Genomic DNA, 21,676 nt, shown 5'->3' with positions numbered 1-21,676 from the left:
TGTGTTGTGCAGGTTGCAGGGTCAGAGTCCTGCGCACAAACAACTTTGCTGGCAGAATAAAAGGAACCTAGGTCCATTTCTGCACTACAGAAATCAGCAGGACTGAATATGAGACAAACAGAAGCTTGGGGAAAAAAAAACAGCAACAGGAGCTGTTTTAAAATGTTCCCTGGGGTAGGAGGGGGAGAATTCGAACTCAGATCTCCTACATAATGTGTACTGAGTCCGTAGCAGTGGCAGGTGGAACACAGGATTGAATAGTCTCTTCAACCCACTGTGGTTCCAGATCAGTAAGACAAATGGATGGGTGTTCACCCATATAAGAGAGCATCCTATAAGAGAGGACTTAGGTTTAGGTTCCTTAAGGATGTAATGTGTAAATGCAAACAAAGGTAATATATAGATCTTGCTAGTCTAGGAGCTATGGCTGGCCTGCAGAATCCTATGGAAGGTACGTTAAGTTCACCTTGGCCTAGTGTGCGCCATGACATTATAACTGCAATCGGCTTTGCTTTATCGCATACATTTGGGATTATATTTTTTTGTCCTGCACCAATCCTTATGTAGGATGTACATTAGTTGGCAACCTTCAGTCTCGAAAGACTATGGTATCGCGCTCTGAATGGTGGTTCTGGAACATGTACATATGCATGCTTATATGTGGCACTTCATAGACTTTCTCGCTCATGAACCTAAAGAAGAGGCCTGCGTGTAACCAGAATGCTTGCAGAGGTATACTGTGACTGTAGCATCCTATGTACGGCGAAAACTTGCTCAAGCTGTAGTCGGAATGAAGGTGGCCTTATTTCAAAACATTTCTCCAACAAGCCACATGTCAAACGTTGGGAAGGACTCGCCCACCCAACTGCAAAGCACCAACCAACTGTTTTTACCTCGAGGGAATTACCCCAGAGTAATTAGTATCCCACTCCCCTGTACAGCCCGTTCCAATTCCCATTTCAAACAGGGTATAAATAACCCAGTGGGAGGGCAAATATTATTTCTTAGGAATAGTGGTAGAGAGCTTTGGAGGTAATTCATTCGAAGTAAGGAATCGGAAGGGAGACCCCCCTCTATTCCTCCCTCCTTTACCTTCTGTTCTGGTACCAGGTCTTCACCTGGGTGTCGGTGAGGTTGAGAGAAGCTGCCAACTCCATCCTGTCTTGAACACTCAAATATTTTTGCCTTTCGAAGCTCCTCTCCAACTGAGCCAGCTGGTGGTCTGTGAAGGCTGTGCGAGCTTTCCGGGGTTTTTTCAGTCGCACCGGAGGACTCTCTCTGGAGCTGGAGATCTCTCGGTCCCCTTCTTCTTTGACTGGGCAAGAAGGAAAATCTTGGTCATGATCATCTCATTCAGTGGCCTTGCCACAGGAAATAACATCATTGAGACCAGAGGGGCACAAGCCACTGATTGAATCCCTCATTCATTGAGGGCAACCTCAGCAAACCTCATTGTGGGGCTGGGAGACACAGAGGGGTCTGGACAGAGAACCACAGGAAGGGGTAAAAAAAACAACACAACCCTACACCCATTCACACAGTCCAAGGGAATTTCTGTAGCATCATCTGTTTCAGAAAGTGTCACTGGCTTTGACTTTCGTGAGAACTAGTCACTTGAATTCCAGTTAAATTTGATTGAGGATGTGTGGGTGGAAATAGCCTTTGCCTTCCAATAGGTCCTTAAAAGAAATTATAGATATTGCACTCTGCTTAAGTGTATATATAATTACTACACACAGGGCCCAGTCCTATCCAACTTTCCAGCCCCAATGCAGCCACAATACCAGCCCCGAGGTAAGGGAATAAACATTCCCTTAGCTTGAGGAGGCCTCTATGACTATCCTACCCACTCCTGTTGGCATGGCTGCATCGGCGCGGGAAAGTTGGATAGGATTGGGTCCGCACACTGTCTGTAATGTATACATATAGTGGATTAGCATACAAAATACTACATACAGCAGGGATGACCCAACATTTGCTGTGGCAGAGACTCCCATGATAGGGTTAAGCTTAATTTCCTTGCACGGACATCAAGGGGCGTGTTAAAGTGTGTATCCTTTGAGGGGGATCCTGTCCAAAATATTATTACAGTAAAAAAAGAAAGTGTGTGTTTATATAGATCCAGTTTGCATTATTTTTTTAAAGGTCTGATCTCCACAACCAGCCTTGCGATGCTGTTTGTGTCTCACAAGCAAACCCCGTATTGCTCTTCAAAGTAATTCTGTTTATCATAAGGGAAGGGAAAGGATGTGATGTGCGTGGTGTGAGTGTGTGTGTGTGTGTGGGGGGGGGGGTCAGCATTTCAATTTGCCTGGGAATGCGATCCCATCCAGACTACTTGAGAGAAAGCCCCGCTGAGCTCAAAAGGGCTTCCTTTTGAGTAAACATGAAACAGAATCCGGGCCTCAATAATAATAATAATAATAATAATAATAATAATAATAAAATATTAAATAATAAATAATATTAAATAATAAAAGCCAATTATTTCAAGCCTAATTTAACCCTTTCAGTGCAACCTTTTTTTTTAAAAAAGTGAAGCGATCAACGGTGTTCTTATAGGCATGTCTACTTGGAAGTAAGCCTCATTGAGGGCAATGGGTTTTACTCCCAAATGCATGTCAATTGCAGCCTTAGACATGGATACATAAATATCCATGAGAAATCTGAGCGGGCATTCACACACTTGACAAGCTATGGGACTTAGAGTCCAATCCTAGGCATGTCTACTCATAGGTCAGTCCCATTAGAGTCAATGGGGGCTTACTCTCAGGTAAATGTGGATATGATTGCAGCCTTAAGTCCGGAGTAAATGTGGCTCAGGGAAAAGAAGCTTTGGCCTGCTATTAATCCTAGCCATTTAGTTATTTGATTTTGACTGTAAACCACTTTGTGAACTTTTTGTTGAAAAGCGGTACATAAATACTGTTGTTGTTGTTGTAATAATAATAATAATAATAATAATAATAATAATAATAATAATAAAAAATAGGATAAAAACCAGGCATCCCAGCTCCTTGGGAAGGACTTGATGTCTGGATAAAACAAACCAGTCAATAACATCTACCTGACTGTTTGAAAATATCATCATCATCATCATCATCATCATCATCATCATCATCATCATCATCATCATCATCGCATGTTGATTTGGAAGTGAAACTGACTCCCTGCCTAGGATAGGGCTGTAGGAACATTTTATACAAGGAGTAAAAATATTTGGGGAGGGGAGGGGGGTGTCCACACTGTTCCTCTTAACTCCATCCAACTAGAGCCCCGATTCTTACAAATTTGGATTGAGTACCAAAAAAAGGTGGATATTCTCCTTAGCAATGGAGTTGATTTTCTAGGCTCTGTGAAGGGCTGGAACCAATAACCCTTTGTGGCTCCTTAGCAGCTTGCTCCTATGTTTACTGGAGAGTGAAAGGTCCCATGAAATCAATGGGACGTACTCCTGGAATAAATGAGGTCAGGAATTCAGCTTCACTCTCTTCCCACTGAAAACCAGTGGGAGCCAAAAAGGGCTGGATCGGGCCCCATGTCTTTGAAATATCCTCTTTCTCGTATCCAAATAATACAGCCAAAGAATCTTTATTTTGCATTTATTTCTCTGTGATTGGGTTGACCCCTTTGCCCCTCCACTGCCCCATTGCAGCAGGACATTTTCCAGAATAGGGTGGTGGGGGGATGTTGTATTCCATATTTTGCTGCCATTGATCGTGAATTGCCATGGAGTTGCCCGGCTCCCCCATGCCATGTGAATTCATTGAGCCCCTTAAACTGGCCAGGATTTTTGGGGGGAGGCATCCAGTATCCGGTTTGATCCCCGCCACAACACCCCTGTGAGGTTGGCCAGATCGCAGGGGGAAAAATTGTATATATGAGTTTTTCCATTCAATATAAACTCATATTAGCCCATGAGTTTCGTAGATGACTGGAGATGGTGACCTGATCCCTGGAGTGGGCACATCTAATTTAACCATGGCTTGCTTAGTGTTTATGGTAACTATCATCATCATCATCATCATCATCATCCTTCAAGGTGATGATAAACCTTGGCTGCAATCCTACACACATGTACCTGGAAGTAAGCCCCCTTGAACACAGTGGGGCTTACTTTTGAGTAAACGTGTATAGGCTGGGCCTGAATTTTTTTTCTTTCTCCAAGAAGCCTTCATCTGAAGAAGGTCCAAAGAAAAAAATACTCTTTTGCACATGCGTGTTATTGCTTGTCAAGCACCACAGAAACCAGTTTTGCTCTGCTTTCAAAACTAACTTTTTAAAAAAATTATGCCCCCCCCAATGGTTTTTGCGCCCTAAAATAAAATCTCAAAGTCCCCCTGATGCTTGTAGCAGACAACACTACCAAGGAAGGGTTGAGGGGGAGGCAGATGGCATTACCACAAAGGCAGACAAGTCAGCTTTGGATCGCCCCCCCCCCCAAACCCCGCACCCTTTCCTTGTAATCCAGAGCCTGCTGTGTTGTCTTGGAGAGAGGCGCATTCACACGTGCGAAGCCTGGCTTCATCATGATGATGCGTGTTCTGGTTTGGAGTGTCTCACCCGGTCAACCCTGCTGCACCCAAATCTCTTCTCTGGGGCCCCCTGGAGAGCCGTTCTCAATGCCTGATGATGATTGTCTGGGTTGGAAACCGGTTTGTGTGTCTTGCAGACATCAATTCCTTCCAAGTGGAGTTTCACTGCTGTGGGGCCCCCCAAACTCCTAGACAAAAACCTCCTCTAACTCCTTCTCAAAGAGATTATGTTTTGGGGAGAGGGGGTGCATCCACCCAACCACCCACCCAATTTGGTTGCTAGAAATTGGGTGCATTCAGGCTTCTAGTCAATTTCTGGTCAGTTTCATTGTGGGAGGCTGGAGGAGAGACCAGGCGCCTCGATTTCTCCGTAGGAAGACAATAATCCACTTAATTGAGCCACCAGGGATGGGGTGTGGGGGGGGGGGGGAAATCCGTAGACCAGAAACCTCGCAGGGAGCCAGAATATCTCTTAAACATGAGATGCTCTTTCATGGAAGCAAGACACAAAACCAGCCTGACGCCCCCCTTTTCTTGATCTTACCCCCTTTTAGAAAAAAAGGGGGGCGTGAAACTAGTGGCCTGTGAACTCTACAGAATGTTGAGCTGGAGGGGAGTCTACCCCCCAAAACACACACACACACACACACACACAACATGAGACTCATTAGGCTTTGAAGGGGTCCTGGCTGGGAAAGTTGGGGAATTTGTTGGGGGGGGGGTGGTCAAGGAGCCCTGATTCTGAGCTTGGGAAGAGAAGGGGGAATACAAGGAGGGGGGGTGCAAAGGGGAGAGGGGGCAGGATGAATGGGGGGGAGAAAGCAGGAACATAGAGAGAGAGAGAGAGAGAGAGAGAAGAAAAGGGAGAAGGAGGAAAGGAAAGAAAGGAAGATCAAGTGAGGGGGAAGGAGAGAGAGCGAGCAGTTGATGTTGCCTCCCTTCGAGTCTCCTCAAGTGCAAGCCTCAGCAGGTCTACTCAGAAGTAAAAGTCTCAGTGGGCCTTACTCCCAGGAAAGTGTGCATTCGGCTTGCAGCCCTACCGGGGGTTTCTGCACCCCTCCTATTCGCTCCTTATGACCCTTGCAGAAATGGGCCCCCCTTGCAATGCCCCCCCATCTCGGAAACGGGTTTTGGAAGACGATGGATAAAGGGAAGCCCCCCCCCCCAAGCAGAAGGGGGCTGAAGTTTTGGAAGGAAAGATAGGGATGGAAGGCAGTTTAGAGAGGAGCAGAGCTGGAGCTGGCTGCGGGAGCGGAGGGTTCCCTTGTCAAGGGCTTGACTGCTGGGAAGGGGGGAGGCAGAAGCCCAGGAACCCTTCCTCCAGGGCCTGCGGAACGACCCGCTGGAAGGAGACGCCTGCCCAGGAAACGGAAAACGCTAGCTTAGCCTCTAGCTTAGCCCTCAGGCTGCTGTCCGCGACCCGCTTCCTCGGGAGAAGGTCCCCATTAACTCCGTGGGTCCGACTTTCACCCAAGTAGACGCGTCACAGCGAATCGCGGGCAGTGCATTCCTTTGTACACGCGGTTCTCGTTTTAATTCGGATTCCGAAGGCAATCAAGCGCGGGGGGGGGGAATTTATTTACTTCTGAGTAAACGCATTATAAGGCTTTTGCTGCCCGGGGGCGCACTTTAGCTGTGGGGTGTGGATGGTTGGGTGGAAAAAACCCCATAGGAGCTAACCCGACGGCTATGTAGCCCGTCTAAACGCTCCAGCCCCGCGTTGACCCGCGTCATGCGTTTCTCTTTCACACCGTCGGTTTCTCCTCGGAGGAAACACGAGTCTTGTGCGGGCGGGGGGGTCGTCGTGGGACCCCGGGCAGAGTCTGGCTCTGCCCCAAAAGAGACGCCTAGTTTGCAGACAGAGACTTACTTGGAATCAAGTCTCCTGGAGTTCCAAGGGTCTTTACCCCCCAGTAGTTGGTGCCTACAAAACTCTGCCTTGGTGCTGAGTCCAATCTAGTCTGGTTTAGAGAAGAAGGACCCAGTTAACAGTGGGGGGAGGGGGTCTCTTCTTCCCCTTGAGCAAGTGAAGGCGCGTAAGTTCTGTTTAGTTGGAAAGCCTCGTTCCATTTCTTTGGTTTCTCATGAAGCCAGGAAAAAAAATGAGATTTTTTCTCTCTATTTGAGAAATTTCCTCCCCTGTTTCCAAGCAGGTGGGGACAGTCTCTCCTTCAGGGCCAGCCCTTGTAAATACCATTTCCATGTGTGCTTGTATCAATGTATAAATATCATTCCGATGTGTCATTTCAATGGTTTCGTTTTTTTTTTAAATTCAGTTTTAATTTTATTTTTCATTTCGTTTCATTTTGGTGTTTTGTTTTTTTTGTGCCTCCAACATTAAAACAGCCCGGCATCCTCTCTAGAGAACCCACCAAGCACTCAGATGATAAATAAAATAGAAAAGGTTGGAAGCACCAGTCGTTCAGGGCTCCCAGGACCCGAGATATTAAACATTAATAGTGCATTAATTAAACATAAATAAATAAATAAATGATTCTGCACCACAGACTGGCAGCCCGATCCTATGCGTGTCTGTCTACTCGGAGGTAAGTCCCATTATAGACAATGGGAGGGGGCTTACTCCCCCAGGTAAGTGTGGCTAGGGTTGGAGCCTGGATAGAGATCCATTGGAAGTAGAGGTTTTTTGGGGGGAAAGTGTTATAAATACTGTTAATTATTATTATTATTATTATTATTATTATTAACCTTACTCAGAAGTAAGCCCATTATTATTATTATTATTATTATTATTATTATTATTATTATTATTATTATTATTATTATTATTATTATTATTAACCTTACTCAGAAGTAAGCCCATTGCATTCAGTAAGACTTAGGATGTAAACCTATCATACCTTTTGGAAACAAACACCTCTGCTTGAAAGTCCAATGGACACTGGTGCAGCCTGTAGGTTTACCCAAGGAAGTTTTCCCCCCTGCTTATTTCAATAGGATTTTTGGAATAAAACTAGAGGGGGGAAAAAAACCCAAAACCCTAAAAATCTCCCTATTAAGTCTCCCTATTAACTTCCAAGTAAACAGCGGGTTGTAGGATCCTTGATTAGAGGTCTGGATCGCCTCCCCTTAAACCCGCCTGGATATCAGGGACCCCACTGAATGGCGATTGTACAACCATTGATCAGGGAGGTCAATGATGAATTTCAGTACATCATCCTCCTGTAAACAGGGCGACTAGGCGCCCTCTTTTTCCCAGGACCTGTCCTCTTTTTTCAGCCTCCTGTCCTGGAAAAGAACTGAAATGCCCTCCTTTTCCCGGGAAGCAGGCAGCTCAGAGCCTTCTTGGAGTGAATAAATTCTGTGTAATATAGTAGTAAATTTAAAACTATAAATAATCTCGTGTTTAAATTAACCACATGAAATTCATATACCTGAGTGTTTTTAGCTTTCATTTTGGTCTCATCCTATATTTTTCTTGGACGTCCTACATTTTTGGGTGCCTGGTCTTCTTTGGCAGTTGTGACATCCAGTCACCCTGGATTAAATTTAGAATATTTCCCCTCTTTCTTTCTTTCTTTCTTTCTTTCTTTCTTTCTTTCTTTCTTTCTTTCTTTCTTTCTTTCTTTCTTTCTTTTCTTTCTTTCTTTCTTTCTTTCTTTCTTTTCTTTCTTTTCTTTCTTTCTTTCTTTCTTTCTTTCTTTCTTTCTTTCTTTCTTTCTTTCTTTCTTTCTTTCTTTCTTTCTTTCTTTCTTTCTTTCTTTCTTTCTTTCTTTCTTTCTTTCTTTCTTTCTTTGCATGTCTCTAGAAAACGGCTTCGTTTGGAATGCATGGCCTGGAAGAATATTCCTACTTTCCCTGTAGCAAATACTCCCCAGGTTGCCACCCCAGAGTGGGCCCTTTCCCAGTCGTCTCCACACCTGTGTGTGTGTGTCAAGGTGGCTCCACCAGAGGTTGGAAGCCACCTTATCCCAGGAGTTCTTCTCCTCCCTCTGGGAAGTTCTCAAGGGGATTGAGAGAGAGAGAGAGTCTCTCCCCTGGACTCCAGGGAAAACTGTCCATCATTCAGTTCATGATTATGAATGATTGGAAATCAGATATTTTCCCAAGCAGGCTGCCTGGAAGCTTGCCTGTCCGTGGGATGGGAGGGCCGCTGCTGCTGGCCTCCCCCTTGTCCAGTCTCACCCTCTTCTTGACAAGCCTGTATTGATCCCTGTGTCAAATTCAGTATTTCTCTGACATGGTAAGCCCCCCACCCCCTTCCATCAAACAGGGCTGCTGGATGCCTTTAACTCTCTGCCAGGCTGCCTTGACTCCAAAATTCAAAGCCACATACAGTTTTCTCTGGTGTTGGCAGAACATTAAGCCATCCTAAAAAAAAATTTTTTGTAACATACCAGAAGCCAATTCTAGGGAAATTAATTCATATTATTATTATTATTATTATTATTATTATTATTATTATTATTATTATTATTATTATTATTATTATTATTATTGTCGTCATCACCATTTATTTTACACAGTCATTTTTGATTGGATTTTTGAGTAGTCAAAACTATTATTATTATTATTATTATTATTATTATTATTATTATTATTATTATTATTATTATTGGTAGGTGTTATCAACTGGTTTGTTTAATTTGGACATCGAGTCCTTCCCAAGGACCTGGGGATACCTGGTTTTTATAAATACCGTTGCAAAATACCGTAAGCTGTTCCCAGTAAAGCTTTTTAGTAGAAGTGGTGGATGGCAATTTCTGTGGGCCCCGGATTATTATTATTATTATTATTATTATTATTATTATTATTATTATTATTTATTATTATTATTATTATGCCCACTGAATTAAAAGCCCTTTTCCTAATTCCTTTTCAAGACTGGTTCCCAAAAAAAGGGAACCAAACCTCTGCCAACTCCTAATTTTCACCAGCATCATTTCAAAACCATTTTATTTATCTTTCTGCTTGTTTTGGTGTGCCTAAATTCTGGGGCTTGAGGATCACAGTATCCCCTATCTTTTTTCCTAGTAGATCTACCAAGAGGAAACTGAGGACAGAAGTAGTTGGGAATCTTGTTTGTTTGTTTAACTATTTAAAAAGAAAAAAAGAAAAAAGGAAGGCATAGCAGAGCAAGAGAGCTTCATCTGGGTTTCTCTAGTTTCAAAAAGAGGCAGCTACAGGAAATCGAACCTCCAAGTATAGAGGCAGCCTACCATACCGTACTTGCCTAAATAGGAAAAGATGGCCATGACTTCCATGCCCTTCTCCTGAACTTCCCGAATTGCTTGTCCTGTTGATCAAAACAGGATCCTGGACTAGCGAGCTGGACCATCAGTCAGGAGATGATCATACGAGGACGAACGATCGGTTTGGGGAGGGGGTTGCAAGAAAGGTATGAGAGAGAGAGAGAGAGGGAGGAGGAGGATAGTGAAGGCAAGACCAACTGGCACAGCTCAGCCTGTCTACTCAGAAGTAAGTCCCATTGTATTCACTGGAACTTAGTGTGTTTAGGTTGCCACCTAACAGCCCAATCCTATGCATGTCTACTCAGAAGTAAGTCCCATTATAGTTACTGGGGCTCACTCCAGTGACTAGAATGTGTTGAAGATTGCAGCCTTACAGCCCGATCCTATGCCTGTCTCCTCAGAAATAAGTCCCAGTATTGTCACTGGGTCCCAGTCCCAGTATAGTCACTGGGGCTTCCTGCCAGGAAGGTGTGTGGAGCCCTAGAGAAGGGGTTGGGTCCTACCTTTGTATTCCGAGTCGGAAGAGGAGTTACTGCTGCCCTTGTCCAGCTTCTCCCGAAAGTCCTCCCCGCTCTTGACGGGGATCCTCATGGGTGCCTCCTGGGGGCCCTGCCCGTGGGTGCTGGAGTAGGGGGCGCAGGCGGCCAGGGGCTTGCAGTCGGCCAAGATGTCCCTGATCAAGAAGGAGGAGGTCACCGTTCTGGACTGGGCAGGGGCCGAGAGCTGTCCAGCTGCTGGGAGGTGAGACTCCAGCCCCATCGCCTGTCTCTGCCCCACCGCCTCCAAGCAGTCCCTCCCGGGCGAGTGGGGAGACGGGCAACCGCTGCTGAGGTCCGATCGCGGGCTGAGTTCCAAGGGGGAGCGGCATTCCCCCATCAGGGGGTCCCCTTTGGGCACCCCGGGACTCCCGGACCGGTGCGAGAGGATCGAGTCGATTCCAAACCCGTTGGAGCCTTCCATGGCTTTTCAGGGTGACATTGACCAGCTGTGGGGTGAGTGAGGGGCTCAAGAGATGCAATAGCCAAGTCGAGGGGTTGGGTGGGGGGAGTCCGGTTAATTCCTAGGGCAATGGTGAAGATCCAGCCGGGGGTCCTCTTGGGGTCTCCACGTCCCAGCCAGCTGCAGGAGAAAGAGGAAGGAAGGAGAAAAAGGAAAGAAGAGAACCAAATGGTGGAGGGGTGGACACGTGTCAAACTTTGCCCCGAGTTCAGACAACCGCGTTAATGGAAAGGCTCGATACACGCGCACGACCTGAACATCACGCCAACCAGATCGATGGAAAAGGGCTTTTCTTTGAAAGAAGGCAACAAACTTTTAATGGCTCCATGAAGTGGGGGAGAAACCCCCCCCCAAAAAAAAACGCACACACAAGGAGTAGGGCAGGAGTGGTGGAAGAGAGGGCAACTTCTTCCATGGGGAGGAAAGGAGACAAAGAGGGGTGATTCAGGACCTTGGACAGAGCGCCCCAGGGGAAGGGTTCTTTGGAGAGAGCTAGGGTGCTGGGGGGGGCATGGATATAGAGGTGGGAAGAGGACAAGCCCCCTCCCTTGAAATGCGGGAGAGGGGTGTCAGCAAGCCCGGGAAGGGGGAGGATCGGGACCGCAGCTGCATTTACCATGGTTGTCTTCGCAAGTAGGTCCCCAAGTGCTTGGAGGGGGGGAGGTCTGGAAGCACCAAGGACAGCTCAGGACGCAGAGAGAGGTTGCCTTGGATGAAATTGACACCCTCACAGACACCCTCCAACTCATGTGGCTTTAGTTTGGCATTTCTTCCTCCTCCTCCTCTTTCTTTCTGCCTCTCTCACTCTCTCCTTTGCTGTCTTTTTTTTTCCTTTCCAAGATCCCAAGTCCACGTGCCCCACAGCCTTCCCCCCTGATTGGCCAGAGAGCTTTTAGGGTGATGTCACACACCATACACACATACACCAGCCATACACTGACTCAGGAAAGTTGATCTGGCCTCAGTTTGATTAAAAGAGACACGGAATTAATTACAGCCCAGATCCAACTGTTAACAGGAAATTTCCACCCTGTTTCCTTTCATTATGCCACTGATGAAGTTCTAAATGGGGTTATTAGCAAGGCAGGGGGGCTGGGGGGGGGGAGATGTGTGTGTGTGTGTGTGTGTGTGTGTGTGTGTGAGAGAGAGAGAGAGAGAGAGAGAGTGTTTGTTCAATTTCTATAGCACTTTTTTTGGAGTGTGAATTTTTGGTCAATTTCTTTTTTGAGGGGGGAGTGTGTGGGAGCTCACAATGAGCAAGGTGGAGGGGAGATCCGGTTTGGAGTGTGTATATATTTGTATGTGGTCAATTTCTATTCCACTTTTTGGGCTGGTGTGTGTGTGTGTGTGTGTGTGTGTGAATTTTGGGTCAATTTTTCATTTTGTGGGGGAGTGTGTGGGAACTAGCAATTAGCTGAACCCTGACTTTTCTTATCATGCTGATAAATGATTTTTCTAGGGGGAAAAAAGTCATGACATTTTATTTGTTTTGTTTTTTTTAAAGAAAAGATCAATTTATACAAAGTCTAGGTAAGCAAAAACAAAACAAAACTGTTAACATTTTTGGAATGGTTACACCAAGGAGGCTTCAATTAAAAAGAAGGAACTCGACCTATTTATAACCTTTAATTAAAATAAAAAATAAAAATTCCCGATGATTTTTTGGTTGATTGCAGGCTTTAATTGGTCTACGTGAGGAAGACTCTTATCTTTCTAATTATTTTAAAAATTATTCTCCTAAAAAATTAAGGATTATTTTAAAAAATAAAATAGAGAAATAGGCGCTTCAGAACTGGTGTTTATTTACCTGGGGGTAAGACTTACTGGAGTGTATTGACTCCAGTGGGACCCAGGGAAACGTGAACTGGTGTGGGATTGGATTGTTTGACAGTGGGGGGGGGGGATAACACTCAAAGGCAGAACCTGTGCCGTCAAACCACCCCCCTTGGTTTCAAACCCCCCCCCCCAAAGCATCTCTGAGCTGGTGAAATCCAAGAATACCTCAAAGAAATTGACATCTTTATTTCTGGTTCTATCCACAAGTTTCCTGGGAAAGAGAGGGGCCCCCCCAGGTCAAGTATTATGGTGTTTACACCCCGAGTAAACCCACTCCCTCCCTCCCCTGATTCCCAAAACGCCTGGAGAAACTAGGAAAGTGAAAACATCCTCATAGCTTCAGGGGGAAAGTGACTTCCCGGTACTATTGGGTGGATGTTGGGGGGGGGTGGATCTCCTGCACCCAGCCGACCCATCTGTGTTTGATGAGCCCCGGTGGAGCTTCTCAACTAGACCGTAAGTTCAGTTGAAACCAATAGGGCTTACTTGGGAGTAAGGGGCTGAGGAATAGAGGGGGGAAAGCAAACCTCAACCACTGCGTTTGGGCTGGGATTGTAGAAATCCTACCTTACAGTTTAGTTCAATGTTAATTTTTTGAACATCCCCTTTCAGTTCTTAAACACATCCTTTCAGGATCGGGGCCACCCCAGTCTCAGGTTCCTTAAAGAAGGAATTCATCCCCACCTTCTTAAGTATCTTCTGGGGCTCCAGGCGTGTCCCTCCCCCCCCCCCCCGCTAGGGACCTGCTCCATTTCAGCTGGGGAGAGAAACAGAGATACTGAGAGTCTCCCAGGCTCTCTGCGTCTCTTTCCCAAATGCACGAAAAATATGACAATATTCAGAGACACCCCCCCCCAAATCTGAAGCAGCGAGACCTCCCTTGGGGGGGGGGGCTTTTCAAATCGTTTTTTCCATGGTGCCAGTTTCTTTTTCCCCAAAGATTCCACCAAGTGCAGTCACCCTATCTCCAGAATTATTATTATTATTATTATTATTATTATTATTATTATTATTATTATTATTATTATTATTATTATTATTATCTTGCATCACATAGCTGCCCGTTCTTTAGCTGGACTTGGACTTTAACTGGATCCAATTATTATTCCAAATAATTGGAATAATTGGAATAATTATTATGAAACACAGTTTTAGTATATTATAGTATATTTGTATATTCTCAGTATATTATTATATTATATTAGCATACTACATTATACACACAGTATATTACATATTAGTATAGTATATTATAGTATATTATATGTCATAGTATATATAAAATATAGTATATTATATATCAATATTAGTATATTATTGACAAGTTTTAGTTTATTATTGTTGTTGTTGTTGTTGTTGTTGTTGTTGGCAACCTTCAGTCTCGAAAGACTATGATATCATAGTCTTAGTTTCATCATCATCATCATCTTATTATTATTATTATTATTATTATTATTATTATTATTATTATTATTATTATTATTATTATTATTATTATTATTATCTTGCATATCACAGCTGTCCCTTATAATAATGTGACCAATAAATTAGAAATACAGGTAGTCTTATGGGATATAGAAAATGACACATGCTCAGAAAAGGGAAGGAACCCAACTTTGGGGGAGACTGGGATTGTTTTAGAAGAATGGCTGTTGAAGGCTGGCTTGGAAGCCTCCCTGAGCAATCTTCCCTGAGAGTCAATGGGGCTGACCCACCCACCCCCAAATTAAGGGTGGTAGCTCTGGGCAGGCCTGGTTAGTACTTGGATGGGAGACCGCCTGGGAATACTGGGTGCTGTAGGTTTATACCAGAGTCTTTCCAGACTGAAGGTTGCCAACCAACCAGTGTGACTTTGTCCCACAAACTTTATTCTGCCCTACCCAGATCCTGTTTATATGGCAACCAGCCTCATTTATCTGAATGGCTCCCCCCCAGCTGTGTTCTTAAGCATCCTTTACTAGGGAATAAGCCTGAAAGTCAGCCAGGCTTCCTCGCGAGTAAGAGAGCCCAGTCTCCCTCCTTGGGGGGGGGGGTGTTGACAGCCCCCCAGCCCCTCCTCGACCTGGATTTCAAAGGGGTTTTGGTTCCAGGACTCTTTCCTGCTCCTTCCTCGCCCTTACCACCACCAGCAGCAGCTTGCAGGCGAGCGTGGGAGCTCCCTCTGCGGGAGTTGGGGCGAGGAGAGGCGGTTGCAAGCTGTCAGAGGGACGGGGAGGGGAGGGGAAGACGGGGGGGGTGGACCCTGTCACCAATTGACTGCCTGGTGGAAAGTTTCTGGGACATTCCCTTCAGAGCATCCCCTGCTCACCTCCAACAGGAGGCTAACTCTCTCTGCACCTTGGTGATGGTGGTGGGGGCGACGGCAGAGAGCTCTCACTCGTCCTGCAGGCTCAATCGCTGCCTCCCTTACCAGCCCCTGGAGGGTGTAGGGGCCAAGACTGTAGAGGATCCACACTAAAAGGTGATCTGGGTCTCTTCTTGCAATCCAAATCTTGGTGGCTGCAATCCTAGCCACACTTTTCCTGGGAGTAAGGCCCATGGGACTTACTTCTGAGTAGACTCAAAAAAGCCACATCTCAAAAAAGACATAGTGGAAATGGAAAAGGTGCAAAAGAGAGCGACTAAGATGATTACGGGGCTGGGGCACCTTCCTTATGAGGAAAGGCGTTTGGGCCTCTTCAGCCTAGAAAAGAGACGCCTGAGGGGGGACATGATTGAGACACACAAAATTATGCAGGGGATGGACAGAGTGGGTAGGGAGATGCTCTTTACACTCTCACATAACAGCAGAACCAGGGGACATCCACTAAAATTGAGTGTTGGGAGAGTTAGGACAGACAAGAGAAAATATTTCTTTACTCGGCATGTGGTTGGTCTGTGGAACTCTTTGCCACAGGATGTGATGATGGCGACTGGCCTGGACGCCTTTAAAAGGGGATTGGACAAGTTTCTGGAGGAAAAATCCATTACGGGGTACAAGCCATGATGCGTATGTGCAACCGCCTGATTTTAGAAATGGGCTATGTCAGAATGCCAGATGCAAGGGAGGGCACCAGGATGAGGTCTCTTGTTATCTGGTGTGCTCCCTGGGGCATTTGGTGGGCCGCTGTGAGATACAGGAAGCTGAACTAGGTGGGCCTATGGCCTGATCCAGTGGGGCTGTTCTTATGTTCTTAAACTACAATTCCCAGGAGGCCTTGCAGGTCTTCTTGTTATCTGGTGTGCTCCCTGGGGCATTTGGTGGGCCGCTGTGAGATACAGAAAGCTGGACTAGGTGGGCCTATGACCTGATCCAGTGGGGCTGTTCTTATGTTCTTATGTTCTTAGATTTGCATAGGCTTGGGCTCTAAGTCTGCTGCATGCCTTGAGATGGGTTGTGAACGGCCCCCACAGTTTGGCAACTGCTGACTGTCTTCTCCTTGCCTAGTCCTGATGGGAATGTGAACTCCAGCCAGAGGGGGAAATGTCAGTTTCACATGGGGGTGAGGGGGTGGGGGTGGGAAAAGCCATTCAAATATAGTCATTATAGTCAATGGTCCCTGGTAAGTATGCATATGATTGCAGCCTAAATGGCAAAGCCCCCCCCCCTCCAAATAGTCCATCCCAAAAGGTCACTTCTAGGATTAAGTATGCCAGCCTGGTTTTAGTATATATTCAAAAGTTACTTTGGGGGCTTTTTAAAACAAACATGTTTTTAGTTATAGTTAAACAAGGATAGTTAAACTATCCTACCAACTAATATGGTTTAGTTTGTAAAACCATTTCTTTTTCCCACAAGCTCCAAAGTTCCTCTCTGGTCTCCCCAGTCAGTTGATAAACCATGAAAAAAGTCTCTGCCCTGAGGAGTTTACAGTCTTAAAATGTCAGATCCGGAGGGGGCGGGGAGGGGGGCATTGGCAGTACTTGTTAGGGACTTCAGAAAAGTTTCAGCCTGGGCAGGGGATGGATGGGGTTCTGTTTCAAATTTTTGGAGCAGAGGATGGAAAGCCAGGAGTTTGGATATGTGTCCCAGTAATAAATAGATGGGGGGGGGGAGACATGGAGGAGAGATGGAAAGAGGGGGGAGAGAGAAAGGAAGGGGGAGGAAGGAGAGAAAGACATTGAGAAAATGACACTAAGGAAAGGGGGAAGAAGAGAGAGAGAGCATGGGAGAACTTGGTAAAAGGGAGCAAAAAAACTGGGTTTCTGGGCTTCAGAATCCCTTTGGATTTGAGGGAAATGACCCAGGCAGCAGCACTCCAGACCCCCCCCCCCCCCTTATGCAACAATTTTCCTCATCATGCAGAGGCAGGGTTTAAAACTTCCCTACAGCTGCCTTGTAAATAACCAGAGTGTGTGTGCTTGGGTGGGTGGTTTGGGGGGAGCTGCTGTGTCTCTTGTTATCTGGTGTGCTCCCTGGGGCATTTGGTGGGCTGCTGTGAGATCCAGGAAGCTGGACTAGATGGGCCTATGGCCTGATCCAGTGGGGCTGCTCTTATGTTCTTATACTCCCTGGGGCATTTGGTGGGCCGCTGTGAGATACAGGAAGCTGGACTAGATGGGCCTATGGCCTGATCCAGTGGGGCTGCTCTTATGTTCTTATACTCCCTGGGGCATTTGGTGGGCTGCTGTGAGATCCAGGAAGCTGGACTAGATGGGCCTATGGCCTGATCCAGTGGGGCTGCTCTTATGTTCTTATACTCCCTGGGGCATTTGGTGGGCCGCTGTGAGATACAGGAAGCTGGACTAGATGGGCCTTTGGCCTGATCCAGTGGGGCTGCTCTTATGTTCTTATACTCCCTGGGGCATTTGGTGGGCTGCTGTGAGATCCAGGAAGCTGGACTAGATGGGCCTATGGCCTGATCCAGTGGGGCTGTTCTTATGTTCTTAAACTACAATTCCCAGGAGGCCTTGCAGGTCTTCTTGTTATCTGGTGTGCTCCCTGGGGCATTTGGTGGGCCGCTGTGAGATACAGGAAGCTGGACTAGATGGGCCTATGGCCTGATCCAGTGGGGCTGTTCTTATGTTCTTATGACTCAGCTCCCATCCATCCTCCTTGCAGTGGATGCAACAGGCTTTGAACTAGCCTCCTGTTTTCAGCTGGTTTGTCCATCTCTGCCAATTGCATTCAATTAAGGTCAGTTTCCTCTGCCCTGCTTCCCCGCCCCCCGCCCCTGCATGTAGCTTAGTGTAACCCAGAAACTCCACAATATTTTGGAGAGGTGCAAATCCCATTTGAAAAGGCAGCTCTGAAAAATGGACAGTATTTCTGATTTGCAACAACCTCTGTGCTTTTTTCCACCGGTGTCATGCACTACTGTCACATGACAGTACCGCAGGGGGGTACTTGACCCTGCTGCCGGCTGGGTGACCATTGCCTCACCTTGGCCAAACCTGCTGGAGATGGAGACGGCTGGGGTCAGGGCTTGGATTTAGGAGCCCAAAATGTGCACTTAAAAGTTGCATGTGAGTTAAGGGATCAAATGGATCTCAACACATTTTAATGCAAAGTTGCCTACAAGACTAGTTCACCTGAGTGCTGGGGGGGGGGCGGGGAAGCCCTTAGGCACATTGGTCCAATTGCTTTAAAACCAACCCTGGCTGGGATGGTGGCCTACAAGTGGGTCAAGGTGGAAAGGCCACCTGGCCTTTCCAAGCAGACCCAGTTTGGGGGGAAGAGAGTGCAGAGGGAAGCCCCAAATGTGTGGGGCAGTCCTGTGCTGCTATCCTGTGCTTCCATTTCTGGTGGGGCTGAGGTGGTAGATTTCACAAAAGTGGTTCCTGCAAAAAAGGTGGCACTTTGAGAAGTGGGTTTGGCCAAGATGGGAAAGCCCTGATGATACCCAACACTGATGGTTGTAGTTGTAGTTTCACTCAGTGAGGGAGGGGATTTCTTACTTTGGTTGTGGTATATAAGTGGAATGGAGAGAGAGAGAGAGAGAGAGAAGGGTCTTCTTTGTAGTGGCACCAACTCTATGGAATTTCCTCCCTCTCAGTTTTAGGAACTGCTCCCTCTTTAGAGGCTTTCTGGAAGGGCCTAAGGACATTTCAGTAACCTTTTGAGTTTCAAGGTTTTACGCTGATTAGTTTTATGGGCCTGGGTTTGTTTTTTTTAATAGTTTGCTTCTGGTTTTGCTGGCTTTTTCTTGCTCTTGGCTATTAATGAGATTTTTTCTTTTTTTTTACTGGTTTTAGGGATCTTAATGCTTATATTCTGTATATTTTTATAATGTTCATATTTTTGTAAGCCACTTTGAATGTCCATTAGGGAGATAGAGGGGGGTAGAAATTTGCAAATAAAGAAATAAATAGTTGATCAGTCAGAAACTGTTTCCGTATTTGCAGAGTCGAGTGCTAAAATTTTGCCTGGGTGCTGGGTGGGGAATTTTTTTCCTATTGGGGGAGCATTGAAACAGGGGAGTCCCCACCTACAGCCTGAGGTGATGCCGTCAGAGGATGTTTTACACTTATGGAGTGGAATGTATAAACCTGTAGGAAAAAGCCTCAAGGGTTAGCTCGAGATCTGAGGCTGGCAGTTCTCATTGAGGGTTGTAATTGGAATTTGGAGACTGCAGCTGGGTGGGGAGGGGGAGAGTAGACTGACTGAACACTTCTCCCACAAAATCAAATCCCCGTACTCAGAAAGCTAGCATATCAAAGAGAAAGTTAGACTGGAACTCTGGCGTCCTTGATAGCTAGATTTCTATGCCAAGGTAAAAAAATTTTCTATATGGGAATGTTCCATTCTCTGGGTGTCTACCTTTGAATGGATGTACTGCAGACACAGGTAGGCCACCTAGAGCCATCTAAAAACAGAAACCTCTTAATACAGAGACAAATGGGAACAGCCAGGGAAAGAGACAAACAGGGGACAAGGTTCCTTCAGAGCAGATCTCAGTCTCCCATAGCTAATTTGAACGCCCTGCATGAGTTCTTGCAATTTCACACTCATTGTAAAATTGCACTCATGGGCTAATACGTCCCCATTGAACTGAATGGACCCAGAACGTTTATTTGTTTAAAAATAAATTGGAACTTGTGGCTGCCTGTTTCCCACATGTTTGATTTGATGTTTTGATGAGTTTACATGTTGTAACTGCACATCATTTGAGTATTTTTTTTAATGATGAGAAATGAGTAGTAATTTCCACAGTTGAAAGTGAAACGTTGGGACTAGATCCTATTGTATTGTATTGGCAACCTTCAGTCTTGAAAGACTATGTATCGTGCTCTGAAAGGTGGGTTCTGGCACAGCGTCTAGTGTGGCTGAAAAGGCCAATCTGGGAGTGACAATCCCTTCCACACTGAGAGCAAGTGCAGTCTGTCCCTGGTCTGTCTCCCTGACTGTGGGCCTTCCTTCTTTGCCTCTTAGCCTCAGACTGTTGGCCAAGTGTCTCTTCAAACTGGGAAAGGCCATGCTGCACAGCCTGCCTCCAAGCAGGCCGCTCAGAGGCCAGGGTTTCCCACCTGTTGAGGTCCACTCCTAAGGCCTTCAGATCCCTCTTGCAGATGTCCTTGTATCGCAGCTGTGGTCTACCTGTAGGGCGCTTTCCTTGCATGAGTTCTCCATAGAGGAGATCCTTTGGGATCCGGCCATCATCCATTCTCATGACATGACCGAGCCAACGCAGACTAGATCCTATAAGGTGTTTTAAACCATGGCTTAGACTCAAGCAGCATGTTAAATTGTGCTTTACACACACCACACCATAAACATATCCATATTTTTTCTTTTTAAACTTTCCCTTGTCTCCTTTAATTTCTTCTTTTTTCTTTCTTTCCACATTTGATATTTTGTTTAGCAATTTTGTTTTATTATTCACCAATAAAAGGAAATGTAAAAGAAAAGCATGTCACACTAGAGCATAACGCTTTGGTCATGAAACAGTTTTTTAGGTGGAAGATCTAGAAGTGGGTTATTGACACAAAGGGAACCAGCTTGTCTTGTACTGTTATCTGATTCTAATCCTATGTTTACATATAGTGTCGCTAAATTTTTTACTGCCTGCAATGGGCATTAGGAAAAGGATCTTAAATATGGATGAACCCTCTGTAGTTAGAGCATAGTCTGTTCGATATATTGGAATTGTTTTAGGGGAGATGGCTGGAAGTTGTTGTTGGTTAGCTCAGAACTGTTTTAAACATAATTATAAACTGTTTTTATCGTTTTAAACTTAATCATAATATATTGCATACTTTTTGTATATGTATATATTTTGATATTTTATATGTGGCTGGTCTTATGACTGTAATAATCTTCTTCTTCTTCTCGGGTCTTGGTGCCCCCAAAGACTTTCTGGGGACAACAAACAACTGCGAACCAAATCCCAGACCGAAGTATACAAGAAGCAAAACTCACTGTAGGAGATTTTCAGGCAATACTGGAGCTGCCGCTGGGTGTCGCTATAAGACAAGGGAGCATATTTGAAAGATGGGACAGAGTGTGAGATAAGGGGGATTTGAAAAACAAGAAGGGGGGTCAGGTGAACAGTGACAAATTACCAAATGCATAGAATTGCCAGAGCATGAAAGGCTCGGATTACACCTAAGGTGTATTTCAAAATGTGAACACATGCAACATGGGGGAGGGGAACCATTTCAAAATGCTGTGCTATCTGTGTGAATTGGTGAGAGAGAGATTTATTGGGAAGAGATACCAGGTCCATAGCGAGATTCGAAGGCCCCCTTCTTGGAGAGGCCCTCAAGTTTAAATGAAAGACAGCCAGGAAAAAAACGCATCCCTAACCCCCAAGTTTTTTTTAAGCCATCTCTGCCCAATGTTGCATATATACAACAGGGGCCAAGTGTGTACACCTGTGGCCTGGGCAAAAATGGGTTCAGAACGTTTTTTTCATTTTCTAATTGTATACGTTTTAGGTATCTCTGCTTCATCTTTCTAGGATACATCGTACTCCAAGCAGCTGTCAAATAAAAACGCATATTGCAGTGAATTAAACACAATCCTAACAATAAACACACACATTGTGGTCGAAGCAGTGTCCTAAAGAAGCACTGGGGCATGCACCAAGCTACAGCAGAAGTTTACTTCCTTCAAAGTCTCCCTTTTCCCACGAAGGCTTTGGCACAACTCTCGGGCCCTTAACCCTGCTGAAACTG

At 45.6% G+C, this 21,676-nt stretch overlaps 1 protein-coding gene across 1 annotated transcript in view; it reads right to left on the bottom strand.

The window, feature by feature from the left end:
• BARHL1 (BarH like homeobox 1) overlaps positions 1-10,705 on the bottom strand; it is a 19,021-nt gene extending 8,316 nt beyond the window's left edge. The window contains exons 1-2 of the mRNA XM_066610821.1: positions 10,249-10,705; positions 1,093-1,315 (exon numbers count right to left, since the gene is read on the bottom strand). Of these exons, the coding sequence (XP_066466918.1) occupies positions 1,093-1,315; positions 10,249-10,705 (680 nt within the window). The remainder of the gene's footprint in view (positions 1-1,092; positions 1,316-10,248) is intronic.
• Positions 10,706-21,676: the final 10,971 nt, after the last annotated feature.

This window comes from Tiliqua scincoides, chromosome 16, assembly GCF_035046505.1.
Source record: "Tiliqua scincoides isolate rTilSci1 chromosome 16, rTilSci1.hap2, whole genome shotgun sequence".
NCBI classification, from domain to species: domain Eukaryota; kingdom Metazoa; phylum Chordata; class Lepidosauria; order Squamata; family Scincidae; genus Tiliqua; species Tiliqua scincoides.
The sequence above is the reverse complement of the archived record's forward strand: the minus strand, read 5'-3'. Positions and strand labels throughout refer to the sequence as shown.